The sequence below is a fragment of the Podarcis raffonei genome, chromosome 5 (genome assembly GCF_027172205.1).
Source record: "Podarcis raffonei isolate rPodRaf1 chromosome 5, rPodRaf1.pri, whole genome shotgun sequence".
NCBI classification, from domain to species: Eukaryota; Metazoa; Chordata; class Lepidosauria; order Squamata; family Lacertidae; genus Podarcis; species Podarcis raffonei.
In genome coordinates, this window is record NC_070606.1 from 58131056 (window position 1) to 58149231 (window position 18176).

Sequence of the window (18176 nt, forward strand, 5' to 3'; positions counted from 1 at the left end):
TAATTACTATGTGTTCTCCACCCATGCTTTCAATTGAATTGCCAGCATGACAAGAGGCTTCACAATATCTTTTCCTTTCTGGCCCAATGAAGAACATTATCAACCTGGTGCACAAACAAGTTAAGTTAGAACACATGGGCTGATCCCTCTACATATCCCTCTTGACGTCAGTAGTGGGACTAAGGCTACAAACCTTCGCATTCTTACTTGGGGATAAGCCCCAGTGTATGCAGCAAGACTTTCCACCAATTAAGCATGCAGAAGGCTCTGTCTGCACTTCATTTTAAGGGCTCTGATTTACCTTAATTGAGCTGAAGATCAGGCTCTGTATCTTTTGAATCTCTGGGTTAAATGTTGATCCATGGAAAAGTTTAAAGGCTTTCCCCCCTTCCAAAGTTGCTGCATATATTGGATAATATTTGAAAATCATTTTTGGAGGCCCTTCAAAGTGATCAACTTCCACACTCTGTCCTGATTCACATTTTGGTTTACTTTTGCATTTTTCTGTTCCCATCTTTCAGATGTCGGACAGCACAATAGTGAGCCTTCAGTTCAGCTGCCTCTTCCAGCGTATCTGGAGTGCCCAAGAAACCTCTGTGGTCTTGCTTTTTAAACAGCCTGTGTTTCTTTCCGCAGATTTGACCACTGCAAGACGTTTTAGCAGCCATGCCCAGAACTACACTACCCTCCTGCTAGAGGATGAGAAGGGAATTCTTTATGTTGGGGCCAGGGGGGCCATATTCTCCTTAAATTCCAGCAACGTTTCTGATGGCTCCCATCGGACAGTAAGTGCAGCTTTATCCCACTGGCATGTTCACAGTTAATTCCCTTTGCAAATTTTGGTTTCCAAAGCCATTTAGGGCTACATATGTACCTTCAAGGAAGAACAAGTACAGCTTTCTCTTTATTTAAACTTTAGAATCTGCTTTGATTGGGGAGGGACCATGGCTTCATGACTGAGTCAGCAAATGGTCAATCAGTGCTGTGCATATCAAATTTCTGCTCTAAAGTAGAAGACTAGATTTCACCCCGAATCTTATTGCATATGTGTAAAATATGTGATGAGTGCATTTCCACAGCAGACTCACTGCTGGAATAATGTATGCCTGCATGCAGCCTTTGTTACATTAGAGTCACCAAGAGATACACTGAAAACAATCTGTTCTGAAAAACTGATAAATGCCTCCTCATTAAAAATCATCAAGTTTCCACAACAGATATAGACAGATATGGACCCTTTTGTCTGCCTCCCATGTTAGTGGAATGGGCTGGGGCCAACCCTCACTGGTAGCCAATGGGTTCCTGAACTACAGCTCCCACTATCCTTGACCTTTGGTCATACTGGCTGGGGCTGCTGGGAGTTAGAGTCTAACAACACCTTGAGGGCACCATATTGGCTCCCCTTGCTGAAGTACACAAAGGTCCTTTAAAGTACCTGGAAGTCTCTGGTGCCTCTTACCAGGTATAACATTTGTTCACTCTCCTTTGAGGCCCTTTATCTCAGTACAGTTTCTTTTCTGTGCCTTTGTTTTTTATGCAAAATGGGAAGGGAGCTCTTGAGCCATGTAAAACTGAAAACAGCAGCCACCCTCTACTGAAAACCACTTGCTTTTTTGGTCTCCTTCCCTCTCCCTTTCTCCCTGCTGCTTTCTTATTTGTAACAGCCAGGTTCTCATTTCAGCCAAGGACCTTTAAAAGCAAATGGGCTACAAAAATCTGCAGCGCTCCCCCGCTTTGCACTTAAATAAATCCACTTATTCTGGGGGAAGGCGAAGTGTGAACTTTGAAGAGCTCTTGTTGCGTTTCATGGGGCTTGCTTCTTAATGTCATGCTCCACCACTATTTCCTGGGCTGGGATGCCCCAGTGAATAATGATCCTGCTTTGTGTTTAACTTTGTAGATTGATTGGGAAGCCTCTCCTGAGAAGCGGGGAGACTGCCTGAAAAAGGGCAAAAACAACAAGGTATGTGCTCCATAAGTCTCTGCCTTTTTGTCTCTGTTCCTTCGCTTCTGACCTGTTTGTGCCTGTAGCTGATGAACAGGCCATTGTCAGGACTCTTGTGCAAATGACACCCTCCCTTCCTCTTTTACAGACAGAGTGTTACAACCATGTCAAGCTTTTGCAACGGCTGAACACAACCCACCTGTATGCCTGTGGCACATATGCCTTCCACCCGCTCTGCACATACATTGTGAGTAAAAGAAGCAAAAGAATCTACTCCATTGCCTTGTTGGGAAGTCCCTCTTTGCACTGAAACTGACTGACAGGCAGATGTCAGCCATGCCTTTTGGTTCCAGAAGCTGTGCAATATTATTAGCCAGTCAGAAACCAACTGAAAATCACTCAGATTAACTTTTCTGCACATGGAACTGATTGTAGATGAACTCTATAGTTGGGTATCCAGGACAACAAACCAATCCCAAATCCTGGCTCCTGTGTCAGTAATTCCTGCCAAAGAACGGAAAGGTCATGAAGACCAGAACTAATTTTTACTGCCTGTCAGAAGGAGGGAGGTCTGTGGGGAGGCTCTCTCTTCCTGGTGTTTTGTTCTCCAAGGCTGGCTGTTGATTTCTGGGAAGCCTAAGAACCTGGACTGATCCTTTACGGTGCCTTGCCCATGGGTTTGCTAACATACTGTCTGCATAAAGAACCAAAGGAAATGGCCAACCCTACCATTAGCAATGAGACAACCATCTCAGGTGGCCTAGTGTGGGGGCACTGATTATTTATTTATTAACTAAATTTCTATATTAGTTTTTAATATATAATCATACAAATTTCTATGACAGCAGCCCCTTCCCCCTGTTCCCCTCTGTGGAGGACAGAACTGTATGTGCCCTGTGCCAGTCTGGAAATAAGATTCAACTATCATTCAACTCTGCTTCTCTACATGGGAAGGGGGTGGCAACTTGTCTTTCATCATAGGCAGACCCTGAGAAGCATAAGCATGCCTTTCTTTCATTCCTTTAAATTCACATTCAATGTGTTAACATTGAGATGCTTTCCTGCTGTTTGGCATAGTGGATAGAATATTGGACTGGAACCTGGGAAATCGGGTGGAATTCTGCATTGCACTCTTCCAGTTGTTTCATCTGTGCAAGCTTTGCCAGTGACAACCGCCCCGCCCCCTGCGTGCTGCTGTGGGGGTTCTCCTGACCCAGAGTCAATTGGGGGCACATGGAGAGAGGTGGGGGAGAAAGCCCTATTATGCAAGCAGAAGTCCTTGTGCAGGGCTTCCACTTATAGTGCTGGTTAGGTGACTCCTGCCCCAGGGTTAAAATCCCTACTCAGCCATGTGGTTCATTAATGATCTCGTGGCATTGTTGTGAGGGGTTAAAGGTCACCCTGGGCTCCTTGTATACACCATCCTGAGCTCCTTGGTGGGAGGGTAAGAATACACACTTGTACTAGATACACATTCATACTAGAGATATAATAGAAAATCATCATCAATGTAAGCTAGTGGCTGGATAAACAAAGGAGCTTTGATAAGCGAGCCATTTAAAGAGCTTTGCAGGCAATTTGGGGTGATAATGGAGGTGTTATTATGAAGCTGTTTCTCAGTTAGCAGAACCCATCTTTCCTGAAGCATTTGTTTTTGTTGCAATGTAATGGTTTTTTGGTTTGGGGACGTGGGTGGGTAAAACCTCAGTGCCTAGGACTTGCCGATAGTATGGTCGGCGGTTCGAATCCCCGCGGCGGGGTGAGCTCCCGTCGTTCAGTCCCAGCTCCTGCCCACCTAGCAGTTCGAAAGCACTTTTAAGTGCAAGTAGATAAATAGGGACTGCTTTATAGCGGGAAGGTAAATTGCGTTTCTGTGTGCTGCGCTGGTGCTGGCTCGCCAGCTGCAGCTTCGTCTCGCTGGCCACGTGACCCGGAAGTGTCTTCGGATGGCGCCGGCTCACGGCCTCTAGAGCGGGATGAGCACGCAACCCTAGAGTCGGACATGACTGGCCCGTACAGGCAGGGGTACCTTTACCTTTACCTTAATGGTTCTTTAGGGACGCGGGTAGTGCTGTGGTCTAAACCACTGAGCCTTGGGAGCACCGCAACCCCAGAGTCGTTTGTGACTGGACTTAACTGTCAGGGATCCTTTAGCTTTTTTAAATGGTTCTTTATGTATGTTCAGACCCAAAAGCACACAGCTTTGGAGCTGTATGACGGACCTCCTCCTTCTGCCTCCCTTTTTTTGGATTTGGGGCAAGAATGGACTTTAGTAAAAAGTGTCTGCAGCTTGTTAATTTGTGTACAAGCATTTGCCTCTCATTTTATGAAGACAGACATTAATAAAAGGAAAGCAATAAAAAAGAACAGAGGGGCAAACTGTACCCTTTCAGTGATGGCAAGGCCTCCTACCTGAGGCACATCGCCCTACTAGTGATGTATGTGGGGAGAACCTTGTCAGTTTAGGCAACTCACCAGAACACTTTATTCTGATGATCGAGGACTTTAAACTCATACCTCTGCTCTGTTGCCAGTACTGCAAGTGACTTATTTGAACTTTCCTCTACCACCCAGTAGTGTTTCCTGCATCATGCTTAAAGCAGCAGAGTCAAAAAGCTAAGGCTTACTATTTTGTTCCAAAACTAATTGTTGGAGCCTAGTGAAATTTCACTTTCCAGGGCTGGACCACCAATAGGAGAATGACCAGGTTTGGCTTTGCCAATGATTGTTTCTCACCCAGAGTTTATTTTTTATTTAATTATTGATTCACGTTCCACACTTAACAATGCAATCCTTTGTAAGTTTACTCAGAACAAAGTCTCGTACAGATCAATGCTGCTCACTCCTAAGTAAATTTATTTAAGGATGCAGCCTTAGAATTCCAATAATGCAGCAGGTAGCTATTATTGTGATGTTTTGAGTGTTAGGGTCAAAGATCAGAAAGCAAGTATGTAGTCTTTTGTCATTGACACCAACACATGATATTTTAGATAAATTTGTCAAATAATAATTGAACATCTCTCTGGGAAATAAAGTGTTAGCTCTTCCAGAGTTAAAGAGTGGCCATATTTTCAGGAAGAGAGATTATAAAACCAGTGGCATCAACTATTGGTCATGCTGGACAAAGAACATTGTGATTGATTCTGTAGTCTAATTTGGCCGTTCTGCAGAGAGCATTCCACCTTTAGATTGATCACATTGGCTAGAGAACCTCTCTGTACTAGTTCCTCAGCATGTTTATGCAGGATGTCAGAGTCCCACCAGCCCTCATTCTTCGAAACATGTTGCTCCCCAGAGTCGCAGCAGTCATAGAAACAAGGAGGTAACATCCTTCATTGAACTAATCGTCTATACTGGCTAACAAAGATGCTGTTCCCCCTCCCCTCTCAATTTGCAGCCTCTAGATACCTGCCACCTGTTCAAACAGTCATTTAGATGGATCATCTTCTATTTTAATAACATTTTCTATAATCCAGAGCTTGCCCTGGACAGCCTCATCTATCTTGTGCTCATTTTTGTGCCTTGCCACATTGCCTCTCTTCCTGCATCTCTGTGTAAAATACACTTGGGTTAGAACCAGTTACAGTGGCACTACCCCAGCCTCAGCTTAAACTGTGATACATGTGTGACCTTTGAATAGCTTCTTCAAAGTAGCTGGGCTTTGTGAAGCTTGTCCTAGAGGTCTCCTTTCCAAAGCAAGCCGGGTAGCTTGAAAGAGAACACATTGATAACATTAGCCTCATCTCTGCCTAACTAAAGGCTTAAATCCATCAGTTAGGGTTGAAAATCTGCTCTGGCCAAGACATTTTCCACACAAGCTGCCTCCTTTTTATATCCATTATCTCTGAATCATACCCAAAGCCTACCTGTTATGATACTGATTGGGCCATAAGAGGCTCCGGAAGGATAGCTACCCTCACAGACTTTGCTGTTTAGCAGCCCCTTCATCCACCTCTTCTTTCTTGTTCTTTGCTTTACCAGTAGAGTTGTTCACTTTTTTAAAAAACCCACCAGTACCATACATCACTGATGGTTTAATAATTTCCTCTGTTCCGCGCCCCCCCTCCCCGAGCACGGGTTTTCTTTATAATACCTGTTCTCAAAACTGTTAAAGAATTCCCTGCATTCCTGCTCTTTTCTTTACAAACAAACCCTCCACAAGTGCCTGGTGCTCTCATCTGAGCACCCTCCAATGCATTAGTCTCCTGCTGGAAATAAGTTGTTTGGAAAAGAGCCCAGCATTTTTGACTGATCTATGGATTCTATGAACAGCAGGAAAAGGTGCCATTTGTTAGCCAGCAGCAGGTTCTGCTACTCTCTGCTGTTGGAATGCTACAATTAACCACAATCCTCTTTTGCTATCTACCTTGCTTTTCAAAAAATATCAAATGGTGACCAACAGAGAAGCAAAAATAAAATAAAGATTAACTCTAACAAGAAAACAACGTAAGAGAGAACCAAAACAGCAGCAAAATGTAAAGCCAGTGGGAAGACCAAAAAGAAAGAAAACCCAGTAACAACATTAGATTCAGACTGATGCTAAAACACACACAAGCACAGTCTGTCAAAACCTGGAGGTCTTCATGGACTGGTGAAAAGCAAGAAGTTCTACGTGCTCACCTGCCTTATCTTGGGTCAGCGCTAAGCTGAGGCTCAGAGTTCAGCATCTATATATTGGGATCCATGTTTGTATAGACTGCTCTCCCAGGTTAGTTTGCACTTTGAACTGCACACCACACTTAGAGCCAAGAATTATGGTACAATCAGAATCCTATCCAAGAAATGGTCCTGCTTCTTTTAGCTAAAAGTTCAGATCCAACTGACTGAAGCTCCTGAATCACTAAAAAATGAAATAAGAAGATTTGGACCTGATCCCTGGCTTGTTTTGTACAACAGAGGGTTACCCTACAAAAATGGAAAATTGAACAGGATCTCCTCCAAAGACTGGTGAAATTGAGCAGGTTCAGGTGGGAGGCAGCAGTGCTTGAGTTATCTTGGTCCCATCTATTTAGGGCTTTATGGTGAAAACCAGTGCCTTGAATTGCACCTGGGAGCCAGTTGGTTCAGTAATTGGAGTTGTCTGACATGCACACTTAACTTGCTCCATTGGTCACATAGATATCAAGACTTTAAATCTGAACAAGCGTACATAGGATCAGGCTTCTTCTTTGGCGCTTGGTATTTGGATTCCTTTTATAATCAGAGGGAGTTACTGAAGTTATTTTAGGAAAGGAAAGGCAGAGATCAGTGAAAACATTTCCATGAAGTTGGAATAAAGCTATGATGCATTCTCATCAGTGTTTGCGTTTCAGTGTAAACACACTTCCTTCACTGACACCAGCTTAAATGGGATGGGGTGGGGGGAGGAATCAAACATGAAAGAAGCACACATAAAACAAAGGACTGTTTATATTCTTAGTGGAGAATTGGATGGTTTGAGTGCCCAAAATAGAAACTGAAGTAACTGGACACAGTTTATCACCACCTCAATGCTTTGAATTAAGATAAGTGTGTATTTGTGGTAAGCCACTTTGGACACAGCTCACTGTGGAAAGGTGGCATATAAATAAATATTTCACCAAACATCCAGATTCTGTTGCGTACATTGTGATGGTACTCATGCAGGTTTCTAAATCAGTGTGATGCAGAGCACAGCTTTAAGTTTTGGAAGTGGCAGATGTCGGTTTTAGATCTGTGCTAAGCCTTGAACTTCCATGCCTGTGGCAGCCCAGTGGGTGATCTCCAGAGATTGTTGTGAAGATAATGATATAAAAATGGCAACAAGTTGTAATGCCCAGAGCATGAGTAACGAGCTGGCAGTCCCTGATTCACATCTCAGCTCATCCTTGAATTTGTTGGCTCATCTGAGCTAAGCCGTGGTTCTCTGAACCTTGACCTCTCATCTGAACATTGGGCATAATACCACCAACCTATATGACAAGCTGCTGAAGATTACTGCGGAATCGTCAACTAAGTGCTGAGAAAAAACAACTGTGCTTTTAAATGTACGGTGTGGAGGTGGCCTAGACCTAGCAATCAGCGCTACTGGAACTTTAGCTCAGTGGGAGACTCTTGGGCAATGAGGGTTGTGAAGGAATGAGAGTCTTTGCCACAAAAAGCATTCCATTGTTACTTTTGGAGAGCAGGATCTAACGGGCCCTGAAGACCTGTCTCTTCTCTTTTCTCTGAAAGAACTGCCCTACTTGTTTGTTTCCAAGCGGAGGCCTTTGGTCTTCAGGATCATCAGAGGAATTGATTACTTTAATGGATGCAAGCAAACCCTGTGATCCCCTGCCCAGAGGTTGATCTGTTTCTTCTCTTTGTGTTCTGCAGGATACCAACAAGTTCACACTGCCCTCTCACTTTGAGGAAGGGAGGGAAAAATGCCCTTACGACCCTGCCCGGGGCTACACAGGTCTCATTGTGGGTATGTACGTGCTTTCTCCTCCATATAACAGTTCGGCTTGGAATCCAGCTGGAGTGGGAAGAGCAGGCAGTGCCTCCTTTGAGTGGGGGTGTGGTGCCCCAGTGGAAGGCCATGCTCGCTCGTCATCCATCACCTGAGGGCCCACTGCATCTCCATCTCCCCCATCCCTTCCAGCACTTAAGTTTCCTTGGTCTTTTTGATGTCAGAGCAGCTGTAATCTCCCTGCCTGTGCCGCACCTTGGCCTCTCTAGCCACATGGTGCGGCTGCTTCTCTTCCACTCTAAATGTGGCCGGAGTCATAAACTAACCAGGTGCTGCTGCATGACAAAATGACAGTGAAGTCATGGGTAGGTGATGCTCTGGTTATTCCTCAAATGCTTTCTTGGTGCCTAGCTCTGTAAGGGAGTTATTATGCACCGGCACACACAATGGCCAAAGTCAATAAATCTCGGGAGCGGGTGTGTGGTTGTTATCAAGGGTGTGCTCTTCCTGCTTAGAGCAGGTGCAGAAGGGTTAGCTTAACAAGGAAAGAAGCCTTTCGGGCCAAGCTTTGTTAGAGGGATATTGATCAGACACATCCGTGAGCTAAACCATTCAGAAAACTGGCCTTTCCTTACTACTTTTCCTGCATTGTCTCGCAGATGGCAGTTTATATACGGCGACGCGCTACGAATTCCGCAGCCTGCCAGACATCCGACGCAACAGGCACCAGCGGATTCTGAAGACTGAAGAATCCCCCTTGCATTGGTTGAATGGTAAGCCCCAGTAATCCCAGAGCAGTACCTCTGGGATCTCTTGTCTCTTCCCACACTGGAGGTGGAGGGAGTCTTGTGTTTGTAAGGCCCTAGGTAGTGGTGGTACTCTTCCCAACTCTGAAGCCAGAGCGTGTCCTATTCCACTGCAGAAAGGAGCCTAACTGACTCCTGGATAGATCTGAACCCAGTTTGTTCCTGGTTCTCCTCTCTGTTGCCTATCCCATAGCCATGACACCCAGGCTTGAGATCATTTAGAGTTGCTGTGTGCCTCCTTTGGTAGCTCACCATCTAGTGACACCATCTAGTGCCTCCTTTGGTAGCTCTCCTCTAAATATTGTGCCAACCCTTTCCCTCTCTCCTTGGTGTTTTCAGATGCTGAGTTTGTGGCCTCTGTGCTGGTCAGGGAGAGTGTGCGCAACCCTGTGGGCGATGATGACAAGATCTACTACTTCTTCACCGAGAGAGCAGGAGAGGAGAGCACTTCTGTATTTGACAAGGCACAAGTGCCCAGAGTAGCCAGGGTGGCTCGAGTGTGCAAGGTAAAGAGATTGGTGTGTTGGAAAAAGCTTGAGTGTGCTGAAGGGCACCAGGAGGATTAATTCAGAATTTTATCTAGGAGTGCTTGGTGGTAGTGGGGAGACTCTTTCTCCTCATTTAAAAATGCCCCTCTAAGCCCTATAGTTATGGAGTCATTAATTTAAAAGGGAGCTTGGGATCAAATGAGATGTGTCATGGAAGATCTCTTGCAGGACATCCTGATATCTTGGGTTAAAAGGAATTGTGGGGGTAAGCTTTGAATCAAGGATGTAGTCCTAGGCAAGGGTTTTTCCCCCAGCTGTTTCTCCCTGTTCTATTTTGACAGCTTTATCCCTTGCAAAAGTATATGTTGGTCCCGTCCCCCCCACCGTCTTTTCTTCTTCTTCTCCCCCATGGCCTGGCAATATAGAAATCTAAACAATTTTTGAACAAGTCATTTCCAGTCTTTTAAAAAAATAACAGTTCAGAAAGGTCAAACAAAAACATTACTCTTGAAGTGGTGTTTATACACTGGACCTTTGGGGACACATGGCTGACTTTCTACATTCAAAGAAAAAGAGCTAGGCTATGCAGATAAGTATCATCAAGCAACACTAGAAAAATCCCAGGTGCTTGGCTGCCCAAGTGCCCAAACATTGAATAATGGCACCTGAAGATCTCGAGCATAGAGCCAACCTTGCATGGGACAGACTACCTCAAATGTTAAATATTTAAGAGTCTGAATTACGCACACACACTCATCTCTGACATTATGTATAAAGAGGCTCATATATATGAATCAGTCACCCCAAGAAAGGCTATAGGGAGAGGTAGTAACTCATCCAAGTTATGAATGAATGAATGAAGACCCAAAGGCCCTTTTTCCTGGTAGGGTGACCAGATGGCTCCTGCACATTTAATAGTTGTGCGTAAGAGAGAAATTCAGCAGATGCAGCTTGCTTTTTCACCTGAATGCTGCATGTGCTGGCAGGTGATGCTCAGGCCTGGTGTGTATCTTCATTTAAAACTAGAGTTGAATATTTGACTGAAGGGAGCAGGGCCACTTCTTAAGCAAGATCCTGATGCAGTGCACAGAGCAACTTGAGAGGTACAGGCTGAAGTGCAGTTTGGTCAGCCATGCAGCCCAGTATACAGCTGTGGAGGCTTGAGCCTCAGCTTTAGCCCTGCATGGACCTGGTGCTTTGCTTCAGCCACCTGTAGATTCCCTTTGCATGCTGCCAAGCCCTTTATTGCTCAAGTTCTAGATTGCAAAGCCTTATTCACAAGTTTTATCTGTGGCAAATATAACCATGATTATCCCTGTTAGCCTATTACTGTTCTATCCTGATTACCCTGTTGCGTCTCTTGAGATGGGTAGTGTCCATGGCTAAAACCCCTTTACAGCCCCTTTGTGTTGTTCACTGCTGTAGCAAAACTAGCTACTGGTGCTTAGGTGCCACAAAGCATCCAAAATGAAAGGAAGAGAGAGTGTTGTACAGAGGGCTGAGTTTGGACCAGGGAGATTTGCAGTATGATCCTAACTAGGGTTGCCATATGTTCTCTTTTTCCAGGACACGTCCTCTTTTTCATGGGTAGAGTGGTCATAGTGATCCATAGTTAAAAGTGGAAGTCGGCAAATGTGTCTCCCCCCACTTCAAAATACAGCAACCCCAACATGTTTACCCAGAAATAAGCCTCACCAAGTTCAGTGGGACTTAGGGGGAAACACATATGCTTGGGATAGAAAACCTAGGTCTGCTCAGCCAGAAAACTCTAGAGTCCCTAACTCTGAACCTGGCCTATCTCACAGGGCTATTGCAAGGAAAATGTCAAATGGTCCCTTGGGCACTCCTTGAGAAGAGCTGTAGCTCCAGTGGGGGGAAGGCTAGCTAGATTTTTTGTCCCGGGTGAAGCCTCCAGAGGGGCAGCATTGAGGATCTCAGCCTGTGTGTTTGTTTGTTTGCTTGTGTGTGTGTGTGTGTGTGTGTGTGTGTGTGTACACAAATGCACATGTGGAGTGCCAAGCTGGGTCTTAAACCCGGGTGAAAGAAAACCTAGTTTTGCCCTTTCCTTGAGGGTGGTGGCAGGCTGGGGGGGGGGGGGGAGGGATGCAAATGTGATAAATGAAAAGGGCTAACCAAACCAACTGCAGTATACTGCAAGGACGAGCACTGAATCTCTTCTGCATGTGATGCCAGAGCACAAATAGCTCAGATAGAGGTGATACAGGCTTCTGTCTGTGCTCATGGCAAGGTGCCCTTGGCCCCAGAATGAGCCCTATCACTCTAGTGACTGCGGCAGTTAGCACTGGAGTTGGTGCTCACAAGGTTTTTGAGAGAGAGGCTTGTCAAAGCAGAAGTCCTTCCACTGGGTCTCCTCTGGGTGCTGCCAGCTCTGCCCAGGGCGTTGCAGTGAAACCCACGTTCCCACGGAGGCTATGCTGCCCACCCCCAACCTCTTATGAATGCAAGCCTCGGTGGCTTGAAAGCCAGAGTATTCCAAGTGCATCTAAGTGAGGGCAGGGCAGAGTCAACAAGGCTGCATGGGATCCATCTTTCAGCTGTTCTGACAGATGGTTCTGGGCCCCGGGAGCATCCAGGACTCTGCTTGTGGCTCTGAATTTATGCATCAGTCACCTTGGCTGGTTATACCTCAGTCCTTGTAACCAGGGCAGCAGCAGCAGCAAATTGGAGCAGGCAGGGAGAGAGAGAGAGGAATGGGAGAGTGAGCTTGGCCACGAGAGATTTAAGGAGCTTGAGATGTGTGCCTGATCACAAGGTTAAGAGGCTATTTGATTACTGCACATAAGTATGTTCCCAGGGAGAAAGCGCTGGGAGGGAGGCAGAAACAAGAGTCAGCAGCAGGATGTTAAAGCTATGTACAATCAAATTGGAAACCAGGTTCTTACGAACAGAAACAAAGCAACAAGGGAGATTAGCGCCAACCGTTTGTGAAAGGGATGTGCGCCATTACACCCAGAGCCCTGTGTCTTTGGCATCAGGTGTTGCTTGTTTTCTCCAGGGTCTGAGGCTTCAGTTGCATCTTGGAAGGAGAACGGTCTTATCCGGAATACACAAGCTCCCTTGGCATTGTGCTCTGATCGCTGGGTTTTGTCACTACAGGGGGGAGGGGTGATCAAGCCTCTCTCAATCCTCCTCCAAACACTGGTCTTGCTGTGTTTGACTCACAGGGAGGCAGAAACACTTGCTTTCAGAAAGATCAGCCCAGATTAGTTACCCTATTATAGCACTGAGAGATGTTCAGGGGGCTCGTTTTACAGTAATTTTGAAAAAGTATTGAGCCTTTCCTAGAGTGAACTAAGTTGTTAATCCTGGTTTGTTAATAGGCGGTTGTTTTCAGATGCCATAAGCAGACCCATGTAGTTTCCCAAGTGATGTGCATTTAAATGATTTTGATGTAAATGTTTAGAAGCTGCTGATCTGTTTCAGTAAAGCTCCGAGTGAAGAGGAGTTGGAGCCATCCTAGAAGACCTTGGTCCCAGCTTGGAGCAAACCAACATTAGTGCAGAACTTTCTGTTCACATATAGAATTCCCCTTGTTTATGCCCACAGTTTCCACAGGGGTAGACCTCTTGCAGCAAAACCAACAAAGAGCCTTGAGGCACATCAAAGACAAACACATTTATTATGACATAAGCTTTTGTGGACCTATAGTCCGCTTTATAAAATATATGAAGCCGAACATAGTCCATGAAAACTTGTGCCATAATAAAATAGTTGGTCTTCAAGGAGCCACAAAACTATTGATTGTTCATTTGTGCTTCCCTCCCCCACAGTCCTTGGGCTTTTCATGCATGGTGAAACTGTTCAGATGGGACCTTTCCATTGTATTGGAATCAGAGTTGGCCTTGTGCTTGGCTTTGCCTAACAGATATAAACTGAATTGGGACTTGGCTTTAGCCTCTGCCTCTCTTTCTTTTTCTGCATTCCAGAATGATATTGGTGGCAAGAAGATTCTCCAGAGGAAATGGACATCCTTCATGAAAGCAAGGTTGGCCTGCTATGTTCCTTACTATGAGGTACTGAAGGATGTTTTCAGTCTGGATGGTGGCGACTGGAGGAGCACCGTCTTCTATGCAACATTCACTTTATCAGCACAGTGGTAAGCCAAGCATGCTAACTGTGTGTTGGGTACTCAAGTAACTGTAACCGTTCCGAAAAGATACATGGAGTCCGTTGAATTACACAAGTTCCATGTGCTGCCACCAGCAAAAAAGACAAACTAAATGCTAGGGATTATTAGGTAATGGTACAGAACACAGCGCAGGACGTGTCATGGTACCCTTGAGTACTGAATGTGGTTCTCAATCTCCTGCCTGCTGCATTGCAGAACTTGACTTGCAGTATGGTGCAGGACACAAACAGAGCAGATAGGCTGTTCAAGCAAGGGAACCTGGCCTTGCGCATTTCAGCATTCCAGGGAGCATCTGCATTCACTTGGGCAAATTGGTTCAGTGTCTGTATTCCAAGGCAACAGGTATGGATTCACCCCACCTCTGAAAGGTTTTCAGTGCCTGTTGCGGCACAATGCAAACATACGCCACACTGTTCAAAGCCTCATAAAAGACACCAAAGGAAAGTCAACTTGCATTGAATGGAAAGAAGGCCATTGTCAGTTGGTCCTCCGAGTAAAGAGGCTTTCAGCTGCTAAGACTGCGCTGGCTCTGCCAGTACCACTTGTTATATTCTCAGATACTTTTGCCCTCTGCTTCTGAGTGAGGCAGGAGGCTCACTCTGTTTCCAAGGCTGGCCTGCCTGTGCTTTTAAGCTGGACGGGGTCCACTGATGCTTTCATCCCACCTGAGCTCCAGTCAGTGGTGTGATGGTGGATGGAGGCTTTCAGTTTGGTTGCCAGGAAAATCCTCCTTGCCCTTGTAAGTATTTTGGCACTTGTGACTGATTCAGTTTGCCTGAGTGTTTCTTGCTGAGGGCAAGGAACAGATGGGACACTCTGAGCACTTTGTGAGACAAAAGTCCTGTTGGTGAGCATCCGTAGAATAGATTAATAATAGCTGCATATGCAGGAGGTGGTGTGGGATGGGAAGGGGAGTCAGCTTAGCATTCTGGAAGGGCTCACTTTGGCTTAATTGGGAGCAAGGGCCAAACTGTTCGCAATATGGATTTTAACCACAGCAATAGGTGCTGTGCGACTTCACTGTTTGTGGACTGAGCCCAGTCTGAAGTCATAGCCAGCCTTTTGCATTTCCTGTTAGTTTTTAATGGTAGTATGAATTTTAACAAGTTGTCCTCGGCTAATTAGTAGCTTTGTGCTTGTAACATTTATCAAGTGGAAGGTTCACACTGGCAGCAAGATGGCACCCACTGAGCTACCATCCTCATGAGAGGGGAGCTGAACATCAGAGGCATTTATTAATGAGCACTGGCCGTTACATCTCAAAGGCTATTGAGAACATACAGGGTATTTTGCACGTGGCCTTTTCGGGGATGTCAGGGGAATGGTTAAAGAGACAGAACTGGGGCAGAAGTGGCAGCTGGTTGTTGTTATTATGTGATGGTGAAGGAAAACCAGGGGGCTTTGCAGGACTGACAGTCTTCCCCACAGAATGACAGGAAATGAGGAAACCTCCAGGATTACACAGGAATATCCTGCTCGTGACAGAAAGTCATTTGACTCATTTGTCACAGAAGCAAAAGCTACCACTTACTCGGAATCTATTCTCTTGATCTGGCTTTGCACTGAGAAGAATTTCAGAGAGCAGGGTGCGTAAAGGAGACCACTGCCAAATCCAGGGAGGAGTGCAAAACTAAGAACTCACCATACAGCACAAAGTCCAGCAGGAGAAGCAAGCATTTGCAAGCATCAGCATGAATTAACACGACAGGGATAAAGGAGTCCAGTTGGAGATGGCCCAAAATATTTTGGTGTTTGAGAATGAAGATATAAATGTTGCTACTGTGACAGCAATTTGCTGTTGTTTAATGGTACCTCCAAAATCTGCTGCCTGGGGCAGGCGGACTTCCCCCTGTCTAATGGTGAATCCAGACTCCCCCCCCCCCAAGTCCAGTATCTCTCGTGCAGAAAGGCCACACAGGTGCAAGGTAACGTTTTCCAAATACTGGCTGGAAGTTCATGGAGGGATAGCAGGAAGACAGATGCAATGATAGCCAGTAAGTGGTAGCAAGGACAGGTGTGATATTTATTTATTTATTTATTTATTTATTTATTTATTTATTTAATAAAATGTATACATCACTAGATTATTGAAAGAAAGAAAAAATACTCAAAGCGGTTTATAGAGAGAATAAAACAATGCTGGGGATACAGCTGCAAAGAGAGGGCAGGGACCCTGAGAGATAGTCTTGTTCAGATACAGAATACCAGGACTGGCTCCAGGTTTTAAAGGCCAGAGTGCCAGCTGGCAGGCCCCAGCAGACCTACTCGGCAGTGGCAATGGGGTAGCAAGTACCAGGCAGCACCACTGCAATGCAGTGCTGAGCAGCTGGGCCCATAATGATTCAGAGCAGTACTGCATTGGGGGGCATTGCAGAAAATTTTGAATAGCAGCTCAGATACAGCCTCCCAACAAAGGGGTGGGGGTGGGGGTGGGAGGCATAAGCATAGCTGGGGGAAATGCAGCTGCACAAGCCTTCTGCATAGGGAACTCAAGTGAGCCATTTCATCTTGGTGCAGGGACTGATTACTCTTCCAAGCTCCGCCTGGCAGCAGAGAGTGAAAGGGATTAAAGGTGTTGCCCTGTCACTCAGACCTTTGCACAGTTTATGGCACCAGAGCTTTTGGCTGCCTCAAGCAAAGGTTCTCAGAGGCAAGTGGAGTCTTGGGTAGTGGATGACAGTGCCTTGCATATCAGCTGGCCAGATGCACAGGAGGACAGAACAACTGCGCTTTTAACTGTTGAGTAGAAGAGGGAAATTCAGGAGGTGTAGCTGCTGAAACTCCCTCTTCCATACAACCATTAAACTTACAGGAGCCCCATCCTCTTGTGGATCTGGACACTCCAGATCTATAGTGAGGTATATAAGAACTGTTTGTACCATCAGCTGCTCATGCTTTTTAAAATAACTTGTTCAATTACTTTCAGTATAAATGTGTAAAACATTTTAAAACTTTTACATATGCGTGTTTCTCTATCTCCACTCCAGTCACCTAGCAGCTACTCTCTCCTGAATTGCTTCTTTTGTTCTCCCTTACCAAAGGCTGCTAGTCTGGCTCCACTGACATTCTGCCAAAACAGAGTGGGGGTCAGCAACCTTTTTCAGCAGTGGGCAGGTCCACTGTCCCTCAGACCATGTGGTGGGCCAGACTATATTTTGAAAATATGAATGAATTCCTGTGCCCCACAAATAACCCAGAGATGCATTTTAAATAAAAGCACACATTCTACTCATATAAAAACACACTGATTCCCGGACCATCCGCGGGCCGGATTGAGAAGGCGATTGGGCTGCATCCAGCCCACGGGCCTTTGGTTGTCTACCCCTGCATTAGAAAGTTCTAGGTATAGTCCCTATAAAGTGACAGTGCCTGGGCAGCCAACTGCTTGAGAAAAAGGTTGCTAGAATGCTGGCTTACTGGTAGAAACAACTGCTGCTAACTGCTAGACTTAAGAACCCTGTAGTCATGACCTAACTCTCCACAGCCAAGATAGATTTTGCAGCTGATCTTGTGGCCTTTTTTTTTTTTTAAGGCTACTGCCTGTCCCTGAAACAAGAAATGTTTTCTGCAGAGGGCAGGGATGCTTCATTCATGGGCCAGGTTTTATCCAATCTTAGGCTCTATCTAATCCGTTTATCTGGAATGGGAGAATAATTTTCCTGTAAGTCAAGTGTGCTGGTGACAATACCCAGGATTTATCGCATTCTCCTCCAGCATGCAGTGTCATAGACTTTGTTGAGCCATCTGGGTTTAGTTCATGAAACCTGTTCCCTATTGGTCAAACCAGATGATCTTCAGATTCCTTGCGGCCCTATAGTGCTACAAGGATCGTTTTATGTTGAGGGTGGGGAGCATGTGGCTCTCCCATCATCTCTGCCCACTGACCATGCTCCTTGGGGCTGATGGGAGTTAAAGAGTACAGCAATATCTGGAGCACCACAGGTTTCCCATGCCTGGTTTCTGTGGACCCAGAGGAATTAGCAAGAAGTGGAAGGCTCTGGTCCTGTGCTATGACCATGTCACCATGTCTTTCAGGAGGAGCATGGAGGTGTCTGCCATCTGCCGGTACAACATCTCTGAAGTGCGGGCAGCCTTCGAAGGGACTTACATGGAATACCAGGACTCCTCCCGCAAGTGGTCCCAGTACACCGGGGAGGTGCCAGTGCCCCGGCCAGGATCAGTAAGTTACTTACCCAACTTAATAGCCCTTAAACATCATTGATAATATTCTATTTAAGTCAGTTCGGAATAATGGCTGGCTTTTAGTTTTTGAACCTGAGTTTTGTTGGGTTGGTGCTTGGAGGTTTTAATCAGTGTCAGACTTTATGGCTGGATTTTATCTACTGCTGTGTTGGTTTTTCTGATTTATAGTTTTGCT

The 18176-nt window shown here is 45.6% G+C and overlaps 1 protein-coding gene across 5 annotated transcripts in view; it reads left to right on the top strand.

Moving 5' to 3' along the window:
• The window catches only part of SEMA4G (semaphorin 4G), a 98744-nt gene that overhangs the window by 72796 nt on the left and 7772 nt on the right, over positions 1-18176 (top strand). For all 5 annotated transcript variants that reach the window (XM_053389379.1, XM_053389380.1, XM_053389384.1 and 2 more), the window contains 8 exons: positions 637-785; positions 1901-1963; positions 2094-2192; positions 8279-8372; positions 9014-9127; positions 9500-9666; positions 13596-13765; positions 17834-17978. In XM_053389379.1, the coding sequence (XP_053245354.1) occupies positions 637-785; positions 1901-1963; positions 2094-2192; positions 8279-8372; positions 9014-9127; positions 9500-9666; positions 13596-13765; positions 17834-17978 (1001 nt within the window). The remainder of the gene's footprint in view (positions 1-636; positions 786-1900; positions 1964-2093; positions 2193-8278; positions 8373-9013; positions 9128-9499; positions 9667-13595; positions 13766-17833; positions 17979-18176) is intronic.